Here is a 22,478-nt window from a genome sequence, read left to right as displayed (position 1 = left end):
TGTCATAGCCTTCTGTTCTGCTGTTTTAGTTTCAAAGAAATAGTTAATAACTCAGTTAACACTCTTTGTTACAAGTATTAACTACCACCCATATTTGTAAAATTGTTCAGATTCAAAGCATTGTAAATACTCATATATTTAGTGTAATTCTTTTAAAAAATCATCAAATTTAAATGTGACTTATACAGTGGCTAGAAATATTTGTATTCTAGTTCTTCTCTGCACTTTTCTTCATCTGATAAATAAATACAAAAGCTGTTCCTTACCCTTAGGATATGAACTTAGATATGTCTGGTGCTGTTCCTGCTACTTTTGGTCATTTAGCTAGGCTGTGTTATTTCTTTTTGTAACTTTGGACTGATGTATGTCCAATAGTAGCTCATTCTGAATTATAATTGTTCCAAAGTATTTGTCATATACCTTCTGTGTTTCAGGCAGTAGGCACTGCAATAGGCCCTAGCGGTTCAAAATGTATACTGGAGGGTTGAGGAACACAGACACATAACAGATTATACCTAGACACTGTGTCAAGTGTACCAGAAATAATATTTACAAGGCACATCACTGTCAGCAGAAAGGAGATCTTGCCTACCTTTTGTTGCTATGAATGTTTTTCTCATAGGGTTGTTATCAGAGTTAATTGAGGTAATAGATGCAAAGCATTTGGTGCATAAGTATTCAAGTTTTAGTTTTAGTAACAAGGAACTTTTTATATTTTCAGTATTTATTCTAGCTGCAGAAATCTTTTCCATAAAGATTTATGCTTGAGTTTTTATGATTACTCTCAGGAAGAAGATTGTGAGAAAGCATTCTTCAAAATGGACAATGTGCTTATAGATGACAGAAGAATACATGTGGACTTTAGCCAGTCTGTTGCAAAGGTTAAATGGAAAGGAAAAGGTATGTTGTTCATCTTCATTTGTTTCTGTTCTGCTTTGCATTCTTGTGTGCGTGTGTCTCTCCTTTGACAGTGCTGTTAATTAGAAATGTTCGGAGATGTAACTCCTGCTGTTTGATTTTATGTAGCTGCTTTCTAGCGTCTAAGGTGGGTAGGGTGGGTGTGTGGTGTGGGTGTGGGGATGTGTATTTTAAACTAATGATGAATATATTTTCTACATTTGACTGTATTATAAATTACTTATAATTACCCATTGCAGACATGACATATTTCCAAAGTAATTATTATGACTTTGGTGGTTTGGCTCTTCTAGATGCAAAACTTTCTTTTGGCCACACCGTGCGGTGTGCAGGATCTTAGTTCCCTGACCAGGGATCGATCCTGTGCCCTCTGCAGTGGAAGCAGAGTCTTAATCACTGTACTGCCAGGGAAGTCCATGATGCAAACGCTTAATTCTTCCTTCTAAAGTTTGTTTGTTTTAGTTGTTATATGTATATAGCTCAGATGGTAAAGAATCTGCCTACAATGCAGGAAACCTGGGTTTGATCCGTGGGTTGGGAAGATCCCCTGGAGAAAGAAATGGCAATCCACTCCAGTATTCGTGCCTGGATAATCCCATGGACAGAGGAGCCTGGTGGGCTATAGTCCATGGGGTCACAGAAAGTTGGACTAAGTGACTAACACACACATACGGTGCAAAATTGAAAAGATCAATGAAAAGGTGGTAGAACAAAGTCTCTTCCACTCCTGCCTCTCATCCATTCAATTTCCCTTACCAGAGGTAACCGCTATCTGAGGAGGCCTTACAAATAGCTGTGAAACGAAGAGAAGCGAAAAGTAAAGGCGAAAAGGAAACATATTCCCATTTGAATGCAGAGTTACAAAGAATAGTCAGGAGAGATAAAGCCTTCCTCAGCTATCAATGCAAAGAAATATAGGAAAACAACAGAATGGGAAAGACTAGAGATCTCTTCAAGAAAATTAGAGATACCAAGGGAACATTTCATGCAAAGATGGGCTCAATAAAGGACAGAAATGGTATGGACCTAACAGAAGCAGAAAATACTAAGAAGAGGTGACAAGAATACACAGAAGAACTGTACAAAAAAGATCTTCACGACCCAGATAATCAAGATGGTTTGATCACTCACCTAAAGCCAGACATCCTGGAATGCAAAGTCAAGTGGGCCTTAGGAAGCATCACTACGAACAATCGTAGTGGAGGTGATGGAATTCCAGTTGAGCTACTTCAAATCCTGTAAGATGATGGTGTGAAAGTGCTGCACTTAATATGCCAGCAAATTTGGAAAACTCAGCAGTGGCCCCTGGACTGGAGAAGGTCAGTTTTCATTCCAATCCCAAAGAAAGGTAATGCCAAAGAATGTTCAAACTACTGCACAATTGCACTCATCTCACACGCTAGTAAAGTAACGCTCAAAATTCTCCAAGCCAGGCTTCAGCAATATGTGAACCGGGAACTTCCAGATGCTCAAGCTGGTTTTAGAAGAGGCAGAGGAACCAGAGATCAAATTGCCAACATCTGTTGGATCATCGAAAAAGCAAGAGAGTTCCAGAAAAACATCTATTTCTGCTTTATTGACTATGCCAAAGCCTTCAACTGTGTGGATCCCAATAAACTGTGAAAAATTCTGGAAGAGATGTGAATACCAGACCACATGACCTGCCTCTTGAGAAACCTATATGCAGGTCAGTATGCAACAGTTAGAACTGGACATGGAACAAGAGACTGGTTCCAAATAGGAAAAGGAGTACGTCAAGGCTTTATATTGTCACCCTGCTTGTTTAACTTATATGCAGAGTACATCATGAGAAACGCTGGGCTGTAGGAAGCACAAGCTGGAATCAAGATTGCCAGGAGAAATATCAATAACCTCAGATATGCAGATGACACCACCCTTCTGGCAGAAAGTGAAGAGGAACTGAAAAGCCTCTTGATGAAAGTGAAAGAGGAGAGTGAAAGAGTTGGCTTAAAGCTCAACATTCAGAAAACTAAGATCATGGCATCTGGTCCCATCACTTCATGGGAAATAGATGGGGAAACAGTTGGAAACAGTGTCAGACTTTATTTTTTTGGGCTCCAACATCACTGCAGATGGTGATTGCAGCCATGAAATTAAAAGATGCTTACTCCTTGAAAGGAAAGTTATGACCAACCTAGATAGCATATTAAAAAGCAGAGACATTACTTTGCCAACAAAGGTCCGTCTAGTCAAAACTATGGTTTTTCCAGTAGTCATGTATGGATGTGAGAGTTGCACTGTGAAGAAAGCTGAGCGCCGAAGAATTGATGCTTTTGAACTGTGGTGTTGGAGAAGACTCTTGAGAGTCCCTTGGACTGCAAGGAGATCCAACCAGTCCATCCTAAAGGAGTTCGGTCCTGGGTGTTCATTGGAAGGACTGATGCTGAAGCTGAAACTCCAATACTTTGGCCACTTCATGCGAAGAGTTGACTCACTGGAAAAGACCCTGATGCTGGGAGGGATTGAGGGCAGGAGGAGAAGGGGACGACAGAGGATGAGATGGCTGGATGGCATCACCGACTCGATGGACATGAATTTGGGCAAATTCCAGGAGTTGGTGTTGGACAGGGAGGCCTGGCGTGCTGCAATTCATGGGGTCACAAAGAGTCGGACACGACTGAGTGACTGAACTGAACTGAACTGAACTGACTAACCACAGCTACCTGTTTCTTTTGTAACCTTCCACATATATTCTTTGAATATATCTAATTATACATATTAATATATATATGTAAAAAAAGAAAGCATAACTGTTAGTCACTCAGTCTTGTCTGACTCTTTGCCACCCCGTGGACCATAGCCTACCAGGCTTCTCTGTCCATGGAATTCTCCAGGCAAGAATACTGGAGTGGGTTGCCATTTCCTTCTCCAGGGGATTTTCCTGACTCAGGGATTGATCTGGGTCTCCCGCATTGCAGGCAGATTCTTTATCATCTGAGCCACTTATTTGATGTTTAGGATTTCATTTCATGTTTTCCCACATAATTATTATATGTGTGTATGTGTCTGTGTGTGTGTATATGTATATATATATATATATGTACATAAAATTTTCTCCTTTAAAAAAGAAACACACATATATGTATGTTTTCTCCTTTAGAAAAGGAAAGCAAATGACTGCAGGCTATACATAGTGTTTCTGTACTTTGCATTTTTCATTTAACAATATATCTAAGAGATAGTTGTATCAGTATCTGAAGTAACAGTTTATCTTTTCAGTGGCTGTGTAGTGTTTGATTGAATTCTGTAGTATAATTTACTGAACCAGTCCTATTAAAGCACAGTCAAGTTTCTAATCTTTTGTTCTTCTGTGTACTGTGTCCTATTCCTATACATATTGACATTCCCCACAGATGCATAAATATGTCAAATAAATTCCTGCTAGTAGTAGCATACAAAACTTAGGTAGAATCTGTGTATACTGAAATAATACGGGTTTTTTGATCACTGATGCAGTGTTTTGGCAGTTATTCACCATGTAATGCTAAATTTTACTAGGAATTCTAGGATTATTTTCTTTTTCTATATAACACTCCATTTCTCATGGTTCTTATGAACATTTTTTCCCTCCCCACATATAATTGTAGCTTTATGGTCAAAAGAATCAAGTATATTCAGGAAATATAGACAAACAATGACCTAATGTATTATGGTTCTGGTCCCGTGGTACTGCCAAGTAGCTCTTCTGTGGAGCTCTTTTCCTAGAAAGCTAATTTAATTTTGTCATTTGGGATACATATGAAACAAATATTATTATAATTCCTCATTACAGAGAGGGAACTTGAGGCAGCTTCTTGTGAAGTGATTTACCCAGGGTTGGGTTTACCCAGATTTAAACCACTCCTGAATCTGAATAGTTTTTTCTCTCAATTTTCTTTTCTTCCTAACGCATCTACCCACTTTAGAAATAATACTGCCTTCCTAAGTAGTTTCAGTATAGTTTATTTATAGTAAAATGTCATAAGAGACATGCTTCAGTTTCATGTGTGCTGTCATAAACATGTAATTTGTTGTTAATCTCAGTTCATGTTGTGATAATTTTATGTATTATGTTTTCACATTTAAAAAAATGAGTGGTATCCTATGCCCTGGGCTTCCCAGGTGGCTTAGTGGTAAAGAAAATGCCTGCCGTTGCAGGAGCTGCAGGAGGCTTGGGTTTGATCCCTGCGTTGGAAAGATCCCCTGGAGGAGAAAATGGCAACCCACTCCAGTACTCTTGCCTGGAGAATCCCATGGACAGAGGAGCCTGGCAGGCTACAGTCCATGGGGTCACAAAGAGTTGGATATGACTGAGCGACTGAGCACACATCCTCTATACCATTCATGGTGCTGAGTACTTTTCCTTATAGCCTTATGAGGTGATTCCAACAGCTCTCTGAAATGTTAATATTATTTTCAGTTCCTAAATGAAGAGCGTTTCAGAGAATTGAAGTTTCTTACCTACGACTTCTCACTGGAGTCAGAATTTGAATCCAGAACTTCTCACTGTAATATGTTGCTCCTTCTATACTTCATCCATGGTGAGACTTCTAATGGCAAGCACATGGCAGACACTTTTTCAGTGATGAAACCATGCCTATTTGCTACAGTTACCACTATTTTAACTCTTTATGCTGTTTCACATTTATATGAAACATTGTCTACTGGCTATTTTTGTTTCCAGAGTGTCTGAAATTGCCAAATAGATTAACCTTGTCTTTGATGCTTACCCCTCTTTTTACTTTTCTCTTTTGTTTAAATACCCTGGTGGCAGTCAAGGTGTATATAGGTTTTTCAATCAAAACACCTGAGTACCTCAAGTCAGCTTTATTTGCACATGCAATCTTGGACTCTTGTGTAGCAGGCCTTCCCCTCTGGAAACCTTTCCTCACAGTAGTTGAGGGGGTGGGTCAGGCAGGTTAGGCAGCAGGTCTAGGACACAGACAGGAGCGGGATCCTCATCTGATGGAGACTAGGTTTGAGATTAGAGAGGCTCCATGGGATGCTGTCTCCTTTCATGCCCTGCTGCAGTAGGCCAGTTAACAGTCCTGTTTTTCTGAAGGAATTGTTGATTTCATTTTTGGCCCTTGGAAACAGTAAAGGTGCTCTTAAGAATTTCAAAGCAGAGATAGTTTATCTTTAGTGCTCTCTTCAACCTTTCCCTCTCACATCTCTTTAGTGAAAATCTGTACATTTCCTGCTATCCCCTATCTGCCTGGTGTTCTGTTGAGATTTTGAGCAGTCTGTCTTGACAAATCAGAGATCTTTAAACTCTCATTTCTTCTAAACGTATAAGCCTCTCGGATCCCAGGAACAAGTCCTAAGCCCTCAATTTTCTTTGGGCCTAATGTTCTCATAGACTTAACGGCTCTACTTAAACCCTGCCTTATTTTCCAGTGGTCGTATTTGTGTAATTTAGGATTTGAAAATTTGGTGTTGTAATATTCACATATATCATTAGGGGGCAGCATATCACTACCTAACTAAATGGATTTCTGAGTTCAGTTAAAATAGTGGTGAAGAATGAATTACCATGATTCTTTTGTTTTCTTCTCAGCCTTTTATATCCTCTGATAAATTGCTCAGTTGCTCAGTTGTGTCTGACTCTCTGCAACCCCATCGACTGTAGCCCACCAGGCTCCTCTGTTCATGGGATTCTCTAGGCAAGAGTACTGGAGTGGGAAGCCATTCCCTTCTCCAGAGAATATTCCCAGCCCAGGGGTCAAACCCCGGGTCTCCTGCATTGAAGGCAGATACTTTACCGTCTGAATACCAGGGAAGCCCCCCACCCCCCCGATATATATGCCACTTATAAAATAGTTCTTATGTATTATATCTCTTACAATTGTTATTCTTGTTTAATCAGGTGATTTTTCTAAGCTCCTTTTTCTTTTTTAAATAGGTGGGAAATACACCAAGAGTGATTTCAAGGAGTATGAAAAAGAACAGGATAAACCATCTAATTTGGTTTTGAAAGATAAAGTAAAGCCCAAACAGGAGTATCCTTCACAAGAACTAGTTGGCCCATATGTGTTGACCTTCTACTCTGGAGAGTACAATGTCATATCTTATGAAAAGACTATAGAAAACAAGGTACCTGAATTCAGATGCTCTGTGATGAAATCAGTTTATCTCTTTTCACCATTTTATATATGTATACTTTGTTTTTTCAATATATTCTTTGTTGTGGGGAGAAAGTTAGGGTTGAGAAATTTTAAGACTAATTCTTTTACCTCCCTACACTTAGGTTAAGGTTACCACTTATTTTCAGAAGATCTGCAGGTAAGAGTTGTATTTTCTATATATAATCTTAATGTTTTAAATGTCTCACAGTCAGAAATTTCTCTGTTACAGCTAAGCTAAACCCTCTGTGGTGGTGGTGTTAGTCACTGAGTCGTGTCCGGCTCTGGGACCCTGTGGACCGCAGTGTGGCCAGGCTTCCCGGCCCCTCTCTCTGCAGGAAACACTGTCAGTCTAGCAGCACACATTTATTGCACTCCTACTGTGTGCAAGAGTTGACTTCTGTAGGATTAAAAAGAAATCCAAAGGCTTGACGCTTTATAAGTTTGTCCAAGTTTTAGGTTGAGACAAGAAAGAAGCAATGAAACATACTTTTCATATGATGTCATTTTAATTTGTTCATTGATACTCTCATTATAAACCTATCACTCCGCACGTGGTTATTTCTTTTGCAGTTCTTTCTGGTGAATGGTTTCTTTGTTTCCTAATTTCTATTGGTGTTTTAGGGATACTCTTTCCCCATACTGTGTAAACATTTTTTTCCCAAAGAATTCATCAAGGAAAGATGAATATCAGGTTGACCTGTTGTGTGTTTGTTTCTTATTGTATTAGCTGTCTGCAGTGCACAAAGCATTGTAAGGTGTTAGAGCTGGATAATGTCTGGAGTGTACTGACATAATCAACACGAGGGAAGCTTTCATATTCAGACTCTAAACCAAACACTAAACTAAGATTGGTCTGAGAAGATGAACATTAGAGGGCGTTTGACTGAAATCTTAGAATCGTAAAAGGTATGGATAGATACACTTGAGGTTTATTCACCAAATCTTTGAAATTAAATTGAGGCAAATCACTAGAAACTGCAGCTGGAAGAGGGGTGTGTATAGGACAAATGAAAAGAAAGTCACCGTGGAGTATAAAGTAGAAAGAGCATCTTCTGCTGAAAAGGAAGGCTACCTGGTATAAGAGTGTTTTACATTCAAGGTTGTAGATTACTATGAGTTAAGAAAGAAACTCGGCATATTTGAGAAGCAGTCTCTAGCCCAGTGCTGCCTAATGAGACTTCCTGCAGTGATGGAAGCGTGCTGTACCTCCCCTGTCCAGTGTGGCTACTAACCACATGTGGTTCGTGAGCGTCTGAAGTGGAATGAGGAACAGGGTTTTATAGCTTGTTTGATTTTCATTAATCTAAATTTAAGCCACTGCCGGTAGCTAGTATTGAACAGTGTTGCTTTAACCCTTTGAAGTTGATACAGAAGACAGGCATGTCCTGGTGAAAACCACGTGTTCAGATACAGAATATTGAACAAGAGAAAGGAATTCATGAATCTGACCTAGTGGAATGATCTTTATGTTTTTGGTAATTGATAGGTTTTGTTTTAGCAAGACATTTATTGTTTTAGGTACATTAATAGAGGGACAGGACATATGTTTTCATATATGTTTTCACATATATTACTTTATTACTGTGGTGAACAAGGGGGATTATGAGGATTATCTAAGTACTGATAAGTCAGAAAGACATGGGAAGTACTTTATAGATCATGAGAGAGAAATTGCTATAGAACTATTAATAAGATTCAAAAATGGAGGTAGAAGATGGAAGTTTAACTTCGCTAGACTAGACCTTGGTAAGTAATTGGAGCAGAGGTCAGGGGGATCACGAAATAGGGCTTTGGAGAGATTTGACATCTTCTAAAAGTCTTGATAGTAGTAGTGAGTAGAAGATAGTGGATGAGCTAGGAAGGAAGAGATACAATGAGTGTCTTAGTAATTAGCTAATACTTACTTGGCTGTTACATGCCCAGAGAAATTTAGCTATGAAACATGGCCCCTGCCCACATGGACCTTGTGTTGTATTTTGGAGTTGGGGGAAGAACAGACATTAAATAATCACCATTAATTAAATATGTGTAGAATGTTGCAAAGAAGTGCATCTGTGGGATAGTTCAGTTCAGTTCAGTTACTCAGTCATGTCTGACTCTGCGATCCCATGAATCGCAGCATGCCAGGCCTCCCTGTCCATCACCGACTCCTGGAGTTTACCCAAACTCATGTCCGTTGAGTTGGTGATGCCATCCAACCATCTCATTGTCTGTCATCCCCTTCTCCTCCTGCCCTCAATCTTTCCCAGCATCAGGGTCTTTTCCAATGAGTCAGCTCTTCAAGTCAGGTGGCCAAAATACTGGAGTTTCAGCTTGAACGTCAGTCCTTCCAGTGAATACCCAGGACTGATCTCCTTTAGGATGGACTTATTGAATCTTCTTGCAGTCCAAGGGATTCTCAAGAGTCTTCTCCAACACCACAGTTCAAAAGCATCAATTCTTCAGCGATCAGCTTTCTTTGTAGCCCAACTCTCACATCCTTACATGACACTGGAAAAACCGTAGCCTTGACTAGGAGGAAGTACTTGTTGACAAAGTAATGTCTCTGCTTTTTAATATGCTGTCTAGGTTGGTCATAGCTTTCCTTCCAAGGAGTAAGCATCTTTTAATTTCATGGCTGCAATCACCATCTGCAGTGATGTTGGAGCCCAGAAAAATAGTCAGCCACTGTTTCCACATCTATTTGCCATGAAGTGATGGGACTGGATGCCGTGATCTTAGTTTTCTGAATGTTGAGCTTTAAGCCAAGTTTTTCACTCTCCTTTTTCACTTTCATCAAGAGGCTCTTTAGTTCTTCTTCACTTTCTGCCATAAGGGTGGTGTCATCTGCATATCTAAGGTTATTGATATTTCTCCTGGCAATCTTAATTCCAGCTTGTGCTTCTTCTAGCCCAGCGTTTCTCATGGGATATGGGACTCATAGTAGAGGTGAGGGTTCAGAGGATGGATCCTCAAATGATACTGTAAGTAGTGACATTAAAGCTACAACGAATATGGGGAGATGAGGGCTGAGGTGGGGTACTGTTTTCTTTAACTCTGGTCCATTATTTAAGGAATACAGTTTACATCTTCCCCTTGGACAGTCCAAGTATAATCATACACATACACGCAGAATTGAAAGACAAGTTTGTAAAATAATATTTTTATTAGATTCCAGGTACTCTGTTTTCTAGTCTTATGTTATTTTTAAATGCTGGCTTTCAGTGACCCACTAAATGGATTTTATACCCTGTTGAGTAGCAATTAGAAATACTCAGGAGCTCTGCCGCACTTTGAACAGAGCAGCATGTGTAGAGCAAACACTGAGGTGAAATCATAGGCAAGGGCTACTGGATTTGTATCCAAGGTACCGTGGAAACTCTTGTTACACGGACTAAAGGAAGAAAGAAGCTGGAGAAAGTGGGGTAATGATAGGATGGTACAGGCTGACTCGCTGGCATTAGCCATCTTGTGACAGGCCAGAGGGTGCAGTGTTTGCTTACTGCACGAGACATCCCTGAGGGGCATCGAGCTGTGGCCTGGTGAAAACAGACCTGAAACTCCAGTCCTGAGGGAAGTGTGTCTGCTTTGCCTCTAGTGCCGCACACCACTAAAATGGTTCTGTGTTTGGGGCTTCTTCCTAATCCTTTTTTTGAAAACCACTATTCTAGTCTTGCCTGTTTAGGGTTTAAGATTATTGTTAGAGAGGTCCTAATAGTTTTACATTTTTTCTCATTCTCAGATACTGAAGTTTATGAAACAGTTATTTCTAAATTAAAGCATATATTATTATAATTTTGATAATATATTTATGTGAGATTAAAAAATATTCACTCACAGGTCTACCATTTAGGCAAAGGATATGTTTTATTTTTCCTTGTTCCTTTCAGATCTTGATCTTTTATGAAGTTTTATGAAGTTATATACAATTTTTGCTTCAAGCTGTTTTAACTTACAATTTTTTGTAAACACCATGCCAGGTTATTTAACAGCATTCATTTGTCATTGTTAATAACTTCCTCTATAATTCCATGTTGCAGTACTCTGATGTGTTTATGTATATCTTTGTTACTAGGCTGCTTATTGTTCTGTTTCTCTTATTTAAGATAAACCCTATTATGTATGCAGTTGGCCCTCTGCATCTTCAGGGTCTGCATTCGTGGATCTCTAACTGTAGATGGAAAATATTCTGGAAAAATATACCAGAAAGTCCCAAAAAGCAAAACTTCAATTTGCTGTGGAGGCAGCTATGTATTTATGTAGCATTTACATTGTATTTACAACTATTTATATCACATTTATATTGCGGTAGGTTTTATAAGTAATCTAGAGGTGATTTGAAGTGTAAGGGAGCATGTGTGTAGGTTATAGGCAAACACTATGCTGTTTATATAAGGGACGTGAACATCTGTGGCATTTGGTCTCCCCAGGAGGTCCTGGAACCAACCTCTGTGGATAGTGAGGGACAGCTGTGCCGTTATTCATTTAACTTACTGTCATTTCAATTTTTTATGAATTCTTATTTGAATTTCAACATGATAACTGTTGATATGCCTTGCTAAATTTTCTCCTGTAGTACTGAACTTAGACTCAAAAGAAGAGTCACGTGAGTGTATTTTCATCTTACATAGCTTCTCTGGCATTGGGGTTTATAATATCTTAATATTTTCAAGTTAAATATGTGCCTCATTTTTTAAGTTTAAATGTTTTCATTATTGACAAATAGGTTTCCTTATTTTTTTAATGCTACTTATATTTTTCATTTATGAAATCAATTTTTACCCTGTGTTTTTTGCCCACTTACCCATTGTAAACTGTTTATTTGAAACAAGAGTTCTTTCCATTTTTCCTGCCTGTGTAATGAAGTAAAATATGAATTAGTTATGTTTTAGAAGTATATTCTATGCTCTGAGATGCTTTTTGCTTTAAAAAGTTGTCTTCAGCCTGATGGCCTCCTTGTTGACCGGACTCTCATGTTTTGATGTGTTATCCGGGTCACTTCTCACATTTGTCCTTAACGAGCTGCCCCAGCGCCAAATATGAACTTGTACTGGATGAGCAGGCAGAAGACGCGAAGGCGAGTCACTCACACACAAGTAAGAAACACAAGAAGAAGACCCGCCACTGCTCTGAAGAAAAAGAAGATGAGGACTACATGCCAATCAAAAGTACCAACCAGGTACGTACTGCTGTTCAGACTCCGCTGTAGAGAAACACATATTTCATCCATCTGTCAATTACATCATAATGACGTAATTTAGGAATAAAGGTATGCTTCTGAACAGGGAGGGATGCATTCTTAATTCTTAAGATGTAGAACGGTTTTACTTGGGTAATGAAACTTTAATTTTGAAGAATATATATAACAGATTATAAAAGATTGTTTTCAGAATAACTTAACATGTCATATAGTTCCACACTGTGAAGCAGGAGTGATTTTCATCTCTATGAACACTTACTCATTCCTATCAAAAACAAGTGTGGTTATGTTTAAAGAAAAGAAATCCTTCTAATTTATCATGTTAACTTACTACCAGGTGTTATGTACAGCACTTATAGCTCTTGAGGTTTTAGAACCTGAAAAAAACATTTATGCCCTCACATATGGTATATATGAAATAAAAGCCACATTAAATAAATAGTTATCTTGAACATCCCCAAAGCTTTCCTGAACAGTAAATTTTCTAAGACAATGATAATAAAAATTCCCCAAAGAAAGTAAATTAAAGAGAAGAAATCATTTCCAACCTGCAGTTTGGCTCTGAGTTAATTGAAAAGCAGATTACATTACGGCCCCTTGCTCTGGTTTTTACCACATGAGGACCTTTAAACTGGGCCTGGTAGATGAGGAGGCATTCAGTTGGCAGGGAGGTTGCGGGGGCTCACGGCAGTGGGAATGTCAAGCAAAGACACAAAGATAGAGATGCAGTGTGACTGGCAGAGTAAAGGGTTTGTCTGTCAGAGGAGCTAGGTTTGGATTCTTTACCAGCTGAGCCACAGGGGAGCCCAGATTTCTACATTGCTGGTCGTTGATGTGACTTCATCACATGACTTCGCTTTCTTGAGCCATGGTTTCCTCCTCTGTGAAACTGAGATAATACTTGTCTCCCAGGCACGTTGTAAGTGGAAACAAAAAGTGTGTGTGCAAACATTTTCTACATTGGCTGTAAATATTATTTTTACAGTCAATATGTTTTAAATCACTTGGAATCATTTCTCTCTGTGGTAAGGCCATTAACTGGATTCACATTTCAGTTTTTTCCTTTTGATGTTTACAAATCACTTAAAATATTTTCTGTTGTAGTTTGAAAAATTGTGTGGTTCCAAAGTAAAGTCTACAGAGTGGTACACATAGGGCACCTAGCTGCTATCCCTGTCCTCTCCCCTTTTTCCTCTTTCCCCAAAGGCAACCATTTTATGTGTTTCATGGTTTTTTCTTCTTTTTAAAAAATGACAGCAAATGCATGTTTTATCTGTATTAGCACCCTGTTCTCTAGACAGTATATCTCCCTACTCCTTGCTGTCATCCAGCAAGGATCTAATCTCTCTTCTTTCAATTGCCCTTTATTCATACCCTGCTCTCTGTTTTTAAGTTACACCCTTGTCAATCCCTCCAGTAATCCTCACATGAATCAGTAATAGTAACATCTCTTGCGTCCTTGTAATGCAAGGTGGATGCTATTGTCTCTATTCACAAGAAAGTAAAAGATAAAAAGGTTAAGCTACTTGCCAGTGGTCTTAATGCAGCTAGTAAGTAGTAGAACCACAGTGTAAATCTGGACCTGTATCCCTACTGCTGTTCCTCTTACCTGGAATGTATTCCTGTCAAATTCTTTCACAAATCTCCTTCCCTGAGATATATTCCTGTCAGCAGTTTTCTTTCCTAAATCCAATTGGGGATTCATGTAGCTTGTCCCGTAGTATAATATTCCAGTGTCATCTAATAGGAACATCTCCCTATTAATTTTTATACTCTTATTAATTTAGCCAACGATCATCTCAACATCTTTTTTAATGGTAGCTATGTTACATTTCTATGAATATTTAGCATGTTTTCCACTAAAACTCTATAATCATGCCAACTCCCATGTGTTGCCACAGCTCCTCCTCTTACACTTGTACACGGAATCCGTGATGAATTTAGGCCTGAAATACACAGTGATGTGTTTGAGATAATCAGTAGTCTTAAAAAAATCCGAAGATGGGCTGCATTTCAAGTCTGTGGTTCCCATCTTTGCACCCCTGCCTTTTTGTGACTCTTCATTTGTCTTGCTGTTTGATTACTTAAGACTTGACAGTAACAGCAGTAAATGTCCTTCTCTTTTGGCAATAATATTCTAACTTTATCCCTTCCCTTGAAGTGTATTAAAGCAGTTGTTTTTGGTTATATACTTTGATTTAATAATATAGCTGCACTGATTTTCTTTTCCTTCTAATAAAATAGCATCCATATTTAAGATTTCAGTGGGCCCAATTTTTTTCTATTATTCTGCTTTTTATCCTTTTGATTTTAATCTCAAAAGTATTACATAATCATTAAAGGAAATTTTCAGTGCTAGGTAATTTTCAGGTACAGCTCAAATTTTCCTATTTCTTGGTCTTTTTGCTTGGTGAGCTTAGTTTCCTAAGAATGCTTTATTTCTTCAAGTGCTTTGTTTTTTATTGACCAACAGCCTTACTGTTCAATTCGAAATCTGTTTATAATTTTTCCACCTCGTGTCTTAAATCCAGAGATGGTTACTGTGTTCTTAAAGTTTGAGTTTTACTGGGGTTACAGGAAATGAGTACTCCGCCGTGGGCTGCCTGTCTGAGAAATATCAGGCTGCTTGCCTGTCCTCCTCTGTGGCTTTCATGGGTGTTCAGTATTCTTATACTCTGGAGCTCTGTTTTTGTCATTTTAATCATTTAATATTATTTTAGTGATTTAGATGTGACTGAATCTCCAGTTTACTGCTGGAGACCTCATCAAAGGTTGATTTTTTAATTTTTTGACTGCTAAACGTGAAGTCATTGGCTCATTTAAGTTGATTGCCTTAAACTGGCCATTTTATGGTATTCTTTCGTTTTTTTTTAGCTGTATGCTTGTTTAATCATCGTGTCTTATTTCTTAAATCTATAAAATGAGTAGGATTTCTAAAAGTTCATACTGGAAATGACTTAGAGCTTATCTAAGTTGTTTCCCTTACCTTAGATAAGAAAATCCTGACCCCACATGGACCTTATAGTTTAGTAGGAGGACTGAAACTTTAATGTTTTAAAAAAATTCAGTCAGATATGGTATTATTTTTTCATTACTGCCCCCTTTTAAGTTTTATTTGTAAAGTTACTGATCAGTTAAATAAGAGTCTGTTTCCTTATATCTAGAATGAGGATAGCATACTCCACGAGCACTGAACACTGTGCAAACACATACTTAGATCTGTCCTAATCTGGCTTCACCTGAACTTTTCTCCTTCATGCATATAGTACTGTCTTCCTTGCTTTCAGTTTTCACATACACTTCTTGCATTAGCCTTATTGCAGCCAGTCCAAGCCCTAACTCACTCATCTTTTGAGGCTCCAGTCCTTTTTAGCTCCTCTGTGAACCTTCACTGATAAATCTAACCTCAAGAGGATTTGTTTGACACCTTTCCTAAATGGCAAAGACCATTTCAACGTAGAACTGCATGACTTCAAAGCTTGTGTAGCTTTGAAAACTAAGCCAAGTAGGAGAGGCTTTAAGATTTCAGTCCATTTCAGGTTTTCAGCTTCCTCAACTTTTTTCAAAGAATTAAGTACTATGTAATCTCTCTTTCTTATTTTATTTTATTTTTTTCTCTTTCTTATTTTAAACACTCAAAGCATTTAAGTGCTTGTTGGTATAATAATGTGCTGAAGACTTTATAGGATTATCCATCAGTTAGAACAGTCTCCATTTGAGAAGTTTATTGCCTCAACCAGAACTTGCTGTACAGTCAGAATAGTACATACATATTTACATTTTGTATATGTTACAGGAAGAACAAAAAAAGTCTTTTTCCTAGGGATGTCACATTTTGCTCAAAAATAGTTGGTAAAAGTTTAAGTTGAAACACCTACTCATTTTCTACCTCTGGGACTCTTACAGAATGATAGGAACTATTGGTATTGTGGGAAATAACGAATCAGTTTATAGGAGGTCTTCCACAAATGTTGTGGCATGTAACAGTCTTGTTAGGTCTGTTTTCCCATACTGCAATCCCTGTAATAAGCATAGTATGGTATCTAGACATTATATGGAATACTTGTGAATCATTTCCTTAAAACCCAGGCCATAACCGTGGGTATTCATCACTTGGATTTTAAACTTTGACATTTACATCTACTGTAATAATGTCTAAGGTAATAGAGTTGGGCACTTGGGAGTTCAGTCCTCAGAATTTCCCCTTTGTTTTGAGAAATCTTTTAAGAAAGTTGAATTTTATCAGTTATTCTTGAAAGAGCATTGGCTCTGATATCTTTAGATTTCAGCCACTTGCTGAGGTACTTGTTTTGATCAGGGATAAGACATGAGCAGAGGCAGAGGGGTGCTGTAACCAGCCCTTTTCTGTATGGGAGGTACTTCTGCTCCTTCAAGGGCTTCTCTGTTGCCTCAGATGGTAGAGACGGTAAAGCAGCCACCTGCAGTCCTGGAGACCTGGGTTCAGAGCCTGGGTCAGGGAGATCTGCTGGAGAAGAGGATGGCCACCCACTCCAGTGTCCTTGCCTGGAGAATCCCATGGGCCCTGCTGCTCAGTTACTGAGAACAGAAGTGAATGCACTGCTTTGTGGTCTTTGGGGCAGTGAGTTCTTTATTAAAGGACTGTGTCAGTCAGTAATGGTTGTAGTAAAACCTTTATCGGCTATGTTAATGAGTCTAATAGAAAACATTTAGTCTAAACAAGAAACTTTAAAGATTTAGAGAGGAGCTGTTATAAAAAAAAAGTACTTTAAAAAAGAATTGCTCAGACCCAAGTATTCAGAATCTATTTTCTCTCCTCTTTAGACTGGTTGACCTGTCTCAAATCTCCTTTGAATATGTTATTTAAATGATGTCGTCTTTATAGCATTCTTAATGGGGATTTTAGTAGTTTCATTGTGGATCGGTGATGGAACTACATTTTGGGGGAGTGGGGAAGGGGAGAGTGGAACAATGGCTGTGCATAACCAGATTTCTTGGTATTGCAATTTCTCCCAAAGACTTATTTCAACTGGGCTATTTCAGTTGCTTGTTTTTAGATGTGGTCTTTCAGTTCAGCTGAAAGAGTAGGTACAAAGCAGTGAGATCAGTCAGAAAATGGTTCAGTCTTTTTCTGAATTAGTTTTGCTTTTTAATTTGCAGGATTCTTGGCGTTAGTGGTAGTGTTCAAATTTGACCTGTTAAAACTGCTTGCTAATGGGGGATATGTCTTAAGTTTTGTGAATTGATAGTCCTACAAAATGATTATTTTACTGATTCACTTATACCTCTCTCTTTCTTCCTTTGATAGGATATCTACAGGGAAATGGGCTTTGGTCACTATGAAGAAGAAGAAAGTTGTTGGGAGAAGCAGAAGAGTGAAAAGAGGGACCGACCTCAGGACCGAAGTCGTAGCCGATCTCGAGAAAGGGATGGCCACTATAGTAACAGTCACAAATCCAAATACCAGGCAGATCCCTATGAAAGAGAAAGGAGTAAAAAGAGAGACCGAAGCAGGAGTCCCAGGAAATCCAAAGATAAAGAAAAATCCAAGTACAGATGAAAGTGGATCAATCAGACATGAGTGCTAATATATTTACTCTTGTATAACTTGGAGTACCAGATGTTCAGATTTCGTGTCAGAGCAGTTAAAGACTCTGCTTGTTATTTTTTTTCACAGTAGGATTATGGCCCTTTTAGATTAATACTGATTGTGTAGGGCGCTGAAAGACAATGAAGAATTGAACATTTTCTTTGTATACTTTTTTACACTAATTTTATTGTTATACATAAATCAGTAGTTTTCATTTTTAAAGTCTTTCATATTTTCAGTCCTTATTTTTAATGAAGTATTTCATACCTGCAAAAATACACAATCATGTATATATAAGGTATAAAGAATAATAAATGTCTGTGTACCAATCAGCCAATTTAGGAAATGAATATTGCTGGCATTTTAAAAGTGCCCTCTCCTCAAATAATTATTATTTTGAATGTTGTGTTTGTCATTCTCTTGCTTATTACAGTTTTACAACATATGTAAGTATCCCTAAATGAAGTACTAAGTTTTGTATTTTTTTGAATTTTATATAAATAGTATAATGTGTGTTTACTTCTGTGACTGGCTTTTTTCACCTTAGTGTCTTCTCAAAGTCATCCACTTTTATTGCTATACTGTATTATATGACAAGTTGTAATTTATCCATTCTTCTGTTGATGGATGTTTGGGGTTTTGGTTTTTTTTTTGTTTTTTTTTTTTTGCTGTTGTACACAGTGCTGCTATAAACATTCTTTATCTAGGAATAATTTACTTGGTTATGTGATATGGATATTTTCCTCTGTATAAGATAATGCCAAATTATATTCTGCAGTGGCTGTACCAGTTCATACCCCTAGGCACTATTTGAATTACCTTTGTTTCACCTGATAATATTTCATACCATATTTCACATCTAGTACTTGCTAATTTCAGACTTTATAATTTTGTCAATCCAGTGGCTGTTGAGTGGTATATTATTAGTTTCCAGCAAGAACACTACTATTTTTCTTACATTTGTTCTTCTATATAAAATTTTTTTTATTCTTTTTCTCTGGTTGCTTTAAAGGTTTCTCTTGATCACTGCTGTTGAGCACTTTGATTATGATGCGCTTGGTACAGTTTTTGTTTGTTTGTTTTCCCCTTCATGTTTCTTCTGCTGGGACTGTTTATCTGTAGGTTTATGGTTTTCATCAAATTTGGAATTTGGGGGGCTTTTTCATGACATTTTCTTTGTCTCTGTCCTTCATTTCTTCCCTCTGGGCCTCTTCATTGTGTGTTAGACCACTTGAAACTGTTGCAGCAAGCGCTCTTGTGCTCCGTTTTGTTTTCTGTCCTTTTTTCCCTCTGTCTTCCAGATGGGTTTCAGTCGCATGTCCTCAAGTTCATTAGCCTTTTCTCCTGAAGTATCTAATTTCTTGTTAATCCCATCCAGTGTATTTTTCACCTCATATATTATATTTTTAATCTTCAGAAGTTACATGTGGGTCTGTCTGGTATCTTCCATGTCTCTCCTTCCAGACTCCTGCTTTCCTCTTTTTTTGTTTTTTGTTTTGGACATCTGACATGTATTTGTAATTACTATTTTGACCTTTCTATCATCTACCATTTCTTGTCTGTTTCTATTGATTTTTTCCCCTCTCTTTATTAGGTTGTAATTTCCTTCTTTGCATGCCTGATAATTTTTGGATTTTACATTGTTGGGTGCTAGAGCTTATTCCTTTAAATATGTTGAGCTTTGTTCTGGGAGATAGTTATTTAGAAACAGCTTGATCCTTTCATAGCTTGCCTTTAGACTTAATGATCTAGGACCAGAACAGCCTTTAACCTAGAGCTAGTTGGGCTCACTGCTGAGGTAATAACCCTTCTGAATAATCCTTCTGCCTGGTTTATAATGAGCTTTCTCCACGCTGGCTATGGAGAATGAGAACTATTCTGAGCCCTGTATGAACTTGAATTTTACCACTTACTCCTTTCTGGTGGTTCTTCCCCACCTTTGGGTAGTCTTCTCAAGTGTATACACTGTTTAGCTGAAGCCTCAGGGGAACTCTGCAGAATTCTCCCTTTGTAGCCCGCTCCTCTCTCCCGTGCTCTGTGTATGTATGTATGAGTCGCTCAAGTCGTGTCCGACTCTGGGACCCCATGGACTGGGGCCTGCCAGGCTTCTCTGTCCATGGGATTTCCCAGGCAAGAATCTGGAGTGGGTTGCCATTTCCAGTACTCTGCCCTACAGATTTTACCTTGGTGTCCCAAATGCTCCGCTAGGGGAACGCCCGGGCTCTCCCTGCAGCTAGTCCAGGCAATGGTAGGACTTTCCTGTTTGTCCTCTCAAGAGTCACTGTCGTGCACAGTTGTCCAGTGTCCGAAAAAGCCTGTTGTATATATTTTGTACAGGTGTTGCATTGGTTAACATGAAGAAGGGAAATCCTGGCCCTGTTACTCCATTTTGGCCAGAGTGGAAGTCTTATTGTTTGAATGTGCATTTCCTAAATGCTAATAAGGTTGAGCTTCTTTTCACGTATATTCATTTCCTGAATGCTCTCAGTGAAAAGCTTATTTCATGTCTTTTGTGCATTTTATATTATGTTATTGCCTTTTTATTTTATGTTTCCTTAAGGAATTAAACAGATTGTGGATACTAGTCCTTTTTTACTACTAAATGTTGTAAACATTTCTCACCGTTAATGGTTACATTTTCACCTATTGATGCCTTTGGAAGAGCACAAGTTGTAAATTCCACCTCCCCCCACCTTTCTCCCCTGAACTTTTTAATATGAAAGGTTTCATACATGTGTAGAAACACAAAAACATAACAAACCTCCATATATATATTCCATCCAGATTAAACAGTAACATTTTGTGGTTGAATAATTTTAAAGTAAATTGAAAACATATTTCACCTTTCAGTATTTCACCATGCATTTTCTAAAAAGTGTCCTCTATAACCACGATAGTATTGTCACACTGAAAACAAACAACTATCTCATATTATTTAACACATACTCAGATTTCTCCCATTGTCCCAGGGATGTCATTTTTTGATGTTGATTTGTTTTTAAACCCAGTCTCAACCATGCTTCATGTAGTGCTTGTCGTTGTCATTTTATTCTCTTGATCTAAAAGAGTTTCCTGCCATCCTTCCACCTCAACCACTTTCTTTTTTTTTTAAATTTTTAAATGACATTGAAGAATTCAGGCCAGTTGCTTTGTAGAGTATTCCACATTCTGAAATGATTTGATGATATCTTCATGATGTCCTCCATCCTTTCTACTTTTTATAAGCTGTGAGTTAAGTCTAGATATTTGATTAAAATGAGGTTATGCATTTTAGACAAATTTTTAAGTTTAGTGTCAAATTTATTAACATTTCCCTGTATGTTTTGTGCTTTTTGTATTTTGTTGAAGAAATCCTTAATAAAGATATTCTGCTATATTCCAAAAGTATAAAGTTTTATTTTTTACATTCAGTCCATATTGAATTGTTTGTGTGTTATGTGTATGGTGTGGTAAGAGGGATTTAAATTCACTGCCCCCCCTCCCCCCCACATATGGCTCTAATCAGTTGTCCAAAATCTATTATGAAGTGAAAGTTGCTCAGTTGTGTCTGACTCTTTGCGACCCCATGGACTCTACAGTCCATGGAATTCTCCAGGCCAGAATACTGGAGTGGGTAGCCTTTCCCTTCTCCAGGGGATCTTCCCAACCTAGGATTTGAACCGGGGTCTCCCACATTGCTGGCAGATTCTTTACCAGCTGAGTGAGCCACGAGGGAAATAGTGCTTTTTAAAAACCTGTTAGGAATGGTTCATCTATTTCCCATTGATCTGTCATATAAGTTTCTATAGATTTGTGTGTGGGTTTTGTTTCATGGGCTGTCTGTTCCATTGGTTTATTGTTTGTTCCAACACAAATACCAAATATCTATATTTCTATGGCTCTAAAGAAGTCTTGATATTTAAGCAACACCTTCCTCCCCGCCCACACCTGCCCCCCACCCCCCACCATCTGTTTCACTAGCAATGCTGTGGCAATTTTTTCTGTGTATTTGGAACCAACTTGTTAGGTTTCCCAAAGGATTCTGTTGTGACTTCAACTGTATTTATATTCAAATAGTAGATCACTTTGTGGCAACAATATCTTCATGTATCTTCCTATTCATTCAGGCTGCATGTGTGTGTGTGTATGCATGCATGTGTTTAGTCGTGTCCAACACTTTGTGATCCCATGGACTGTAGCCCACCAGGCTCCTCTGTCCATGGGATTTCCCAGGCAAGAATCCTGGAGTGGGTTGCCATTTCCTTTTCCAGGGGATCTTCCCCATCCCAGGATCAAACCTGAGTCTCTGCTTCTCCTGCATTGGCAGCAGATTCTTTACCCCTGCACCACCCGAGAGGCCCAAAGATAGCGAAACCCTCCATTTAATTCTTAGAATTTTCTTTTGAAAGCTTTTGAACATCTTTTGTTAGATTTACTGCTAGTTTATCATTTATGTTCTATTATAAATGATATCTTACAAATGATTTTTTTCTGTTTCTTGACCAAAGAAGTTAGATTTTTGATTAAATATCTCTGAAATATCTAGCCATTTTGCTAAAAGTCTTATATTTAGAATTTGTATGGTTTTCTTGGGTCTTTTATGTGGACAATAAGTGACGGTGGTATTCGTATAGTGCTTGCTGGCTAAAATTTCTAGTACTGTGATAAAACTTTCCTATAATCTTCCTTTTGTGTGTTATTCTTAATC

The 22,478-nt window shown here is 38.2% G+C and overlaps 1 protein-coding gene across 1 annotated transcript in view; it reads left to right on the top strand.

Annotated features, from left to right (window-relative positions):
• The window catches only part of PPIL4 (peptidylprolyl isomerase like 4), a 36,228-nt gene extending 15,050 nt beyond the window's left edge, over positions 1-21,178 (top strand). The window contains exons 10-13 of the mRNA XM_043457115.1: positions 789-900; positions 6,821-6,917; positions 12,054-12,201; positions 17,510-21,178. Coding sequence (XP_043313050.1) covers positions 789-900; positions 6,821-6,917; positions 12,054-12,201; positions 17,510-17,761 — 609 coding nt within the window. The 3' untranslated portion in view covers positions 17,762-21,178. The remainder of the gene's footprint in view (positions 1-788; positions 901-6,820; positions 6,918-12,053; positions 12,202-17,509) is intronic.
• Positions 21,179-22,478: the final 1,300 nt, after the last annotated feature.

The sequence above is a fragment of the Cervus canadensis genome, chromosome 33 (assembly GCF_019320065.1).
Source record: "Cervus canadensis isolate Bull #8, Minnesota chromosome 33, ASM1932006v1, whole genome shotgun sequence".
Classification (NCBI taxonomy): domain Eukaryota; kingdom Metazoa; phylum Chordata; class Mammalia; order Artiodactyla; family Cervidae; genus Cervus; species Cervus canadensis.
This window is presented reverse-complemented; position numbering and strand designations above follow the sequence as displayed.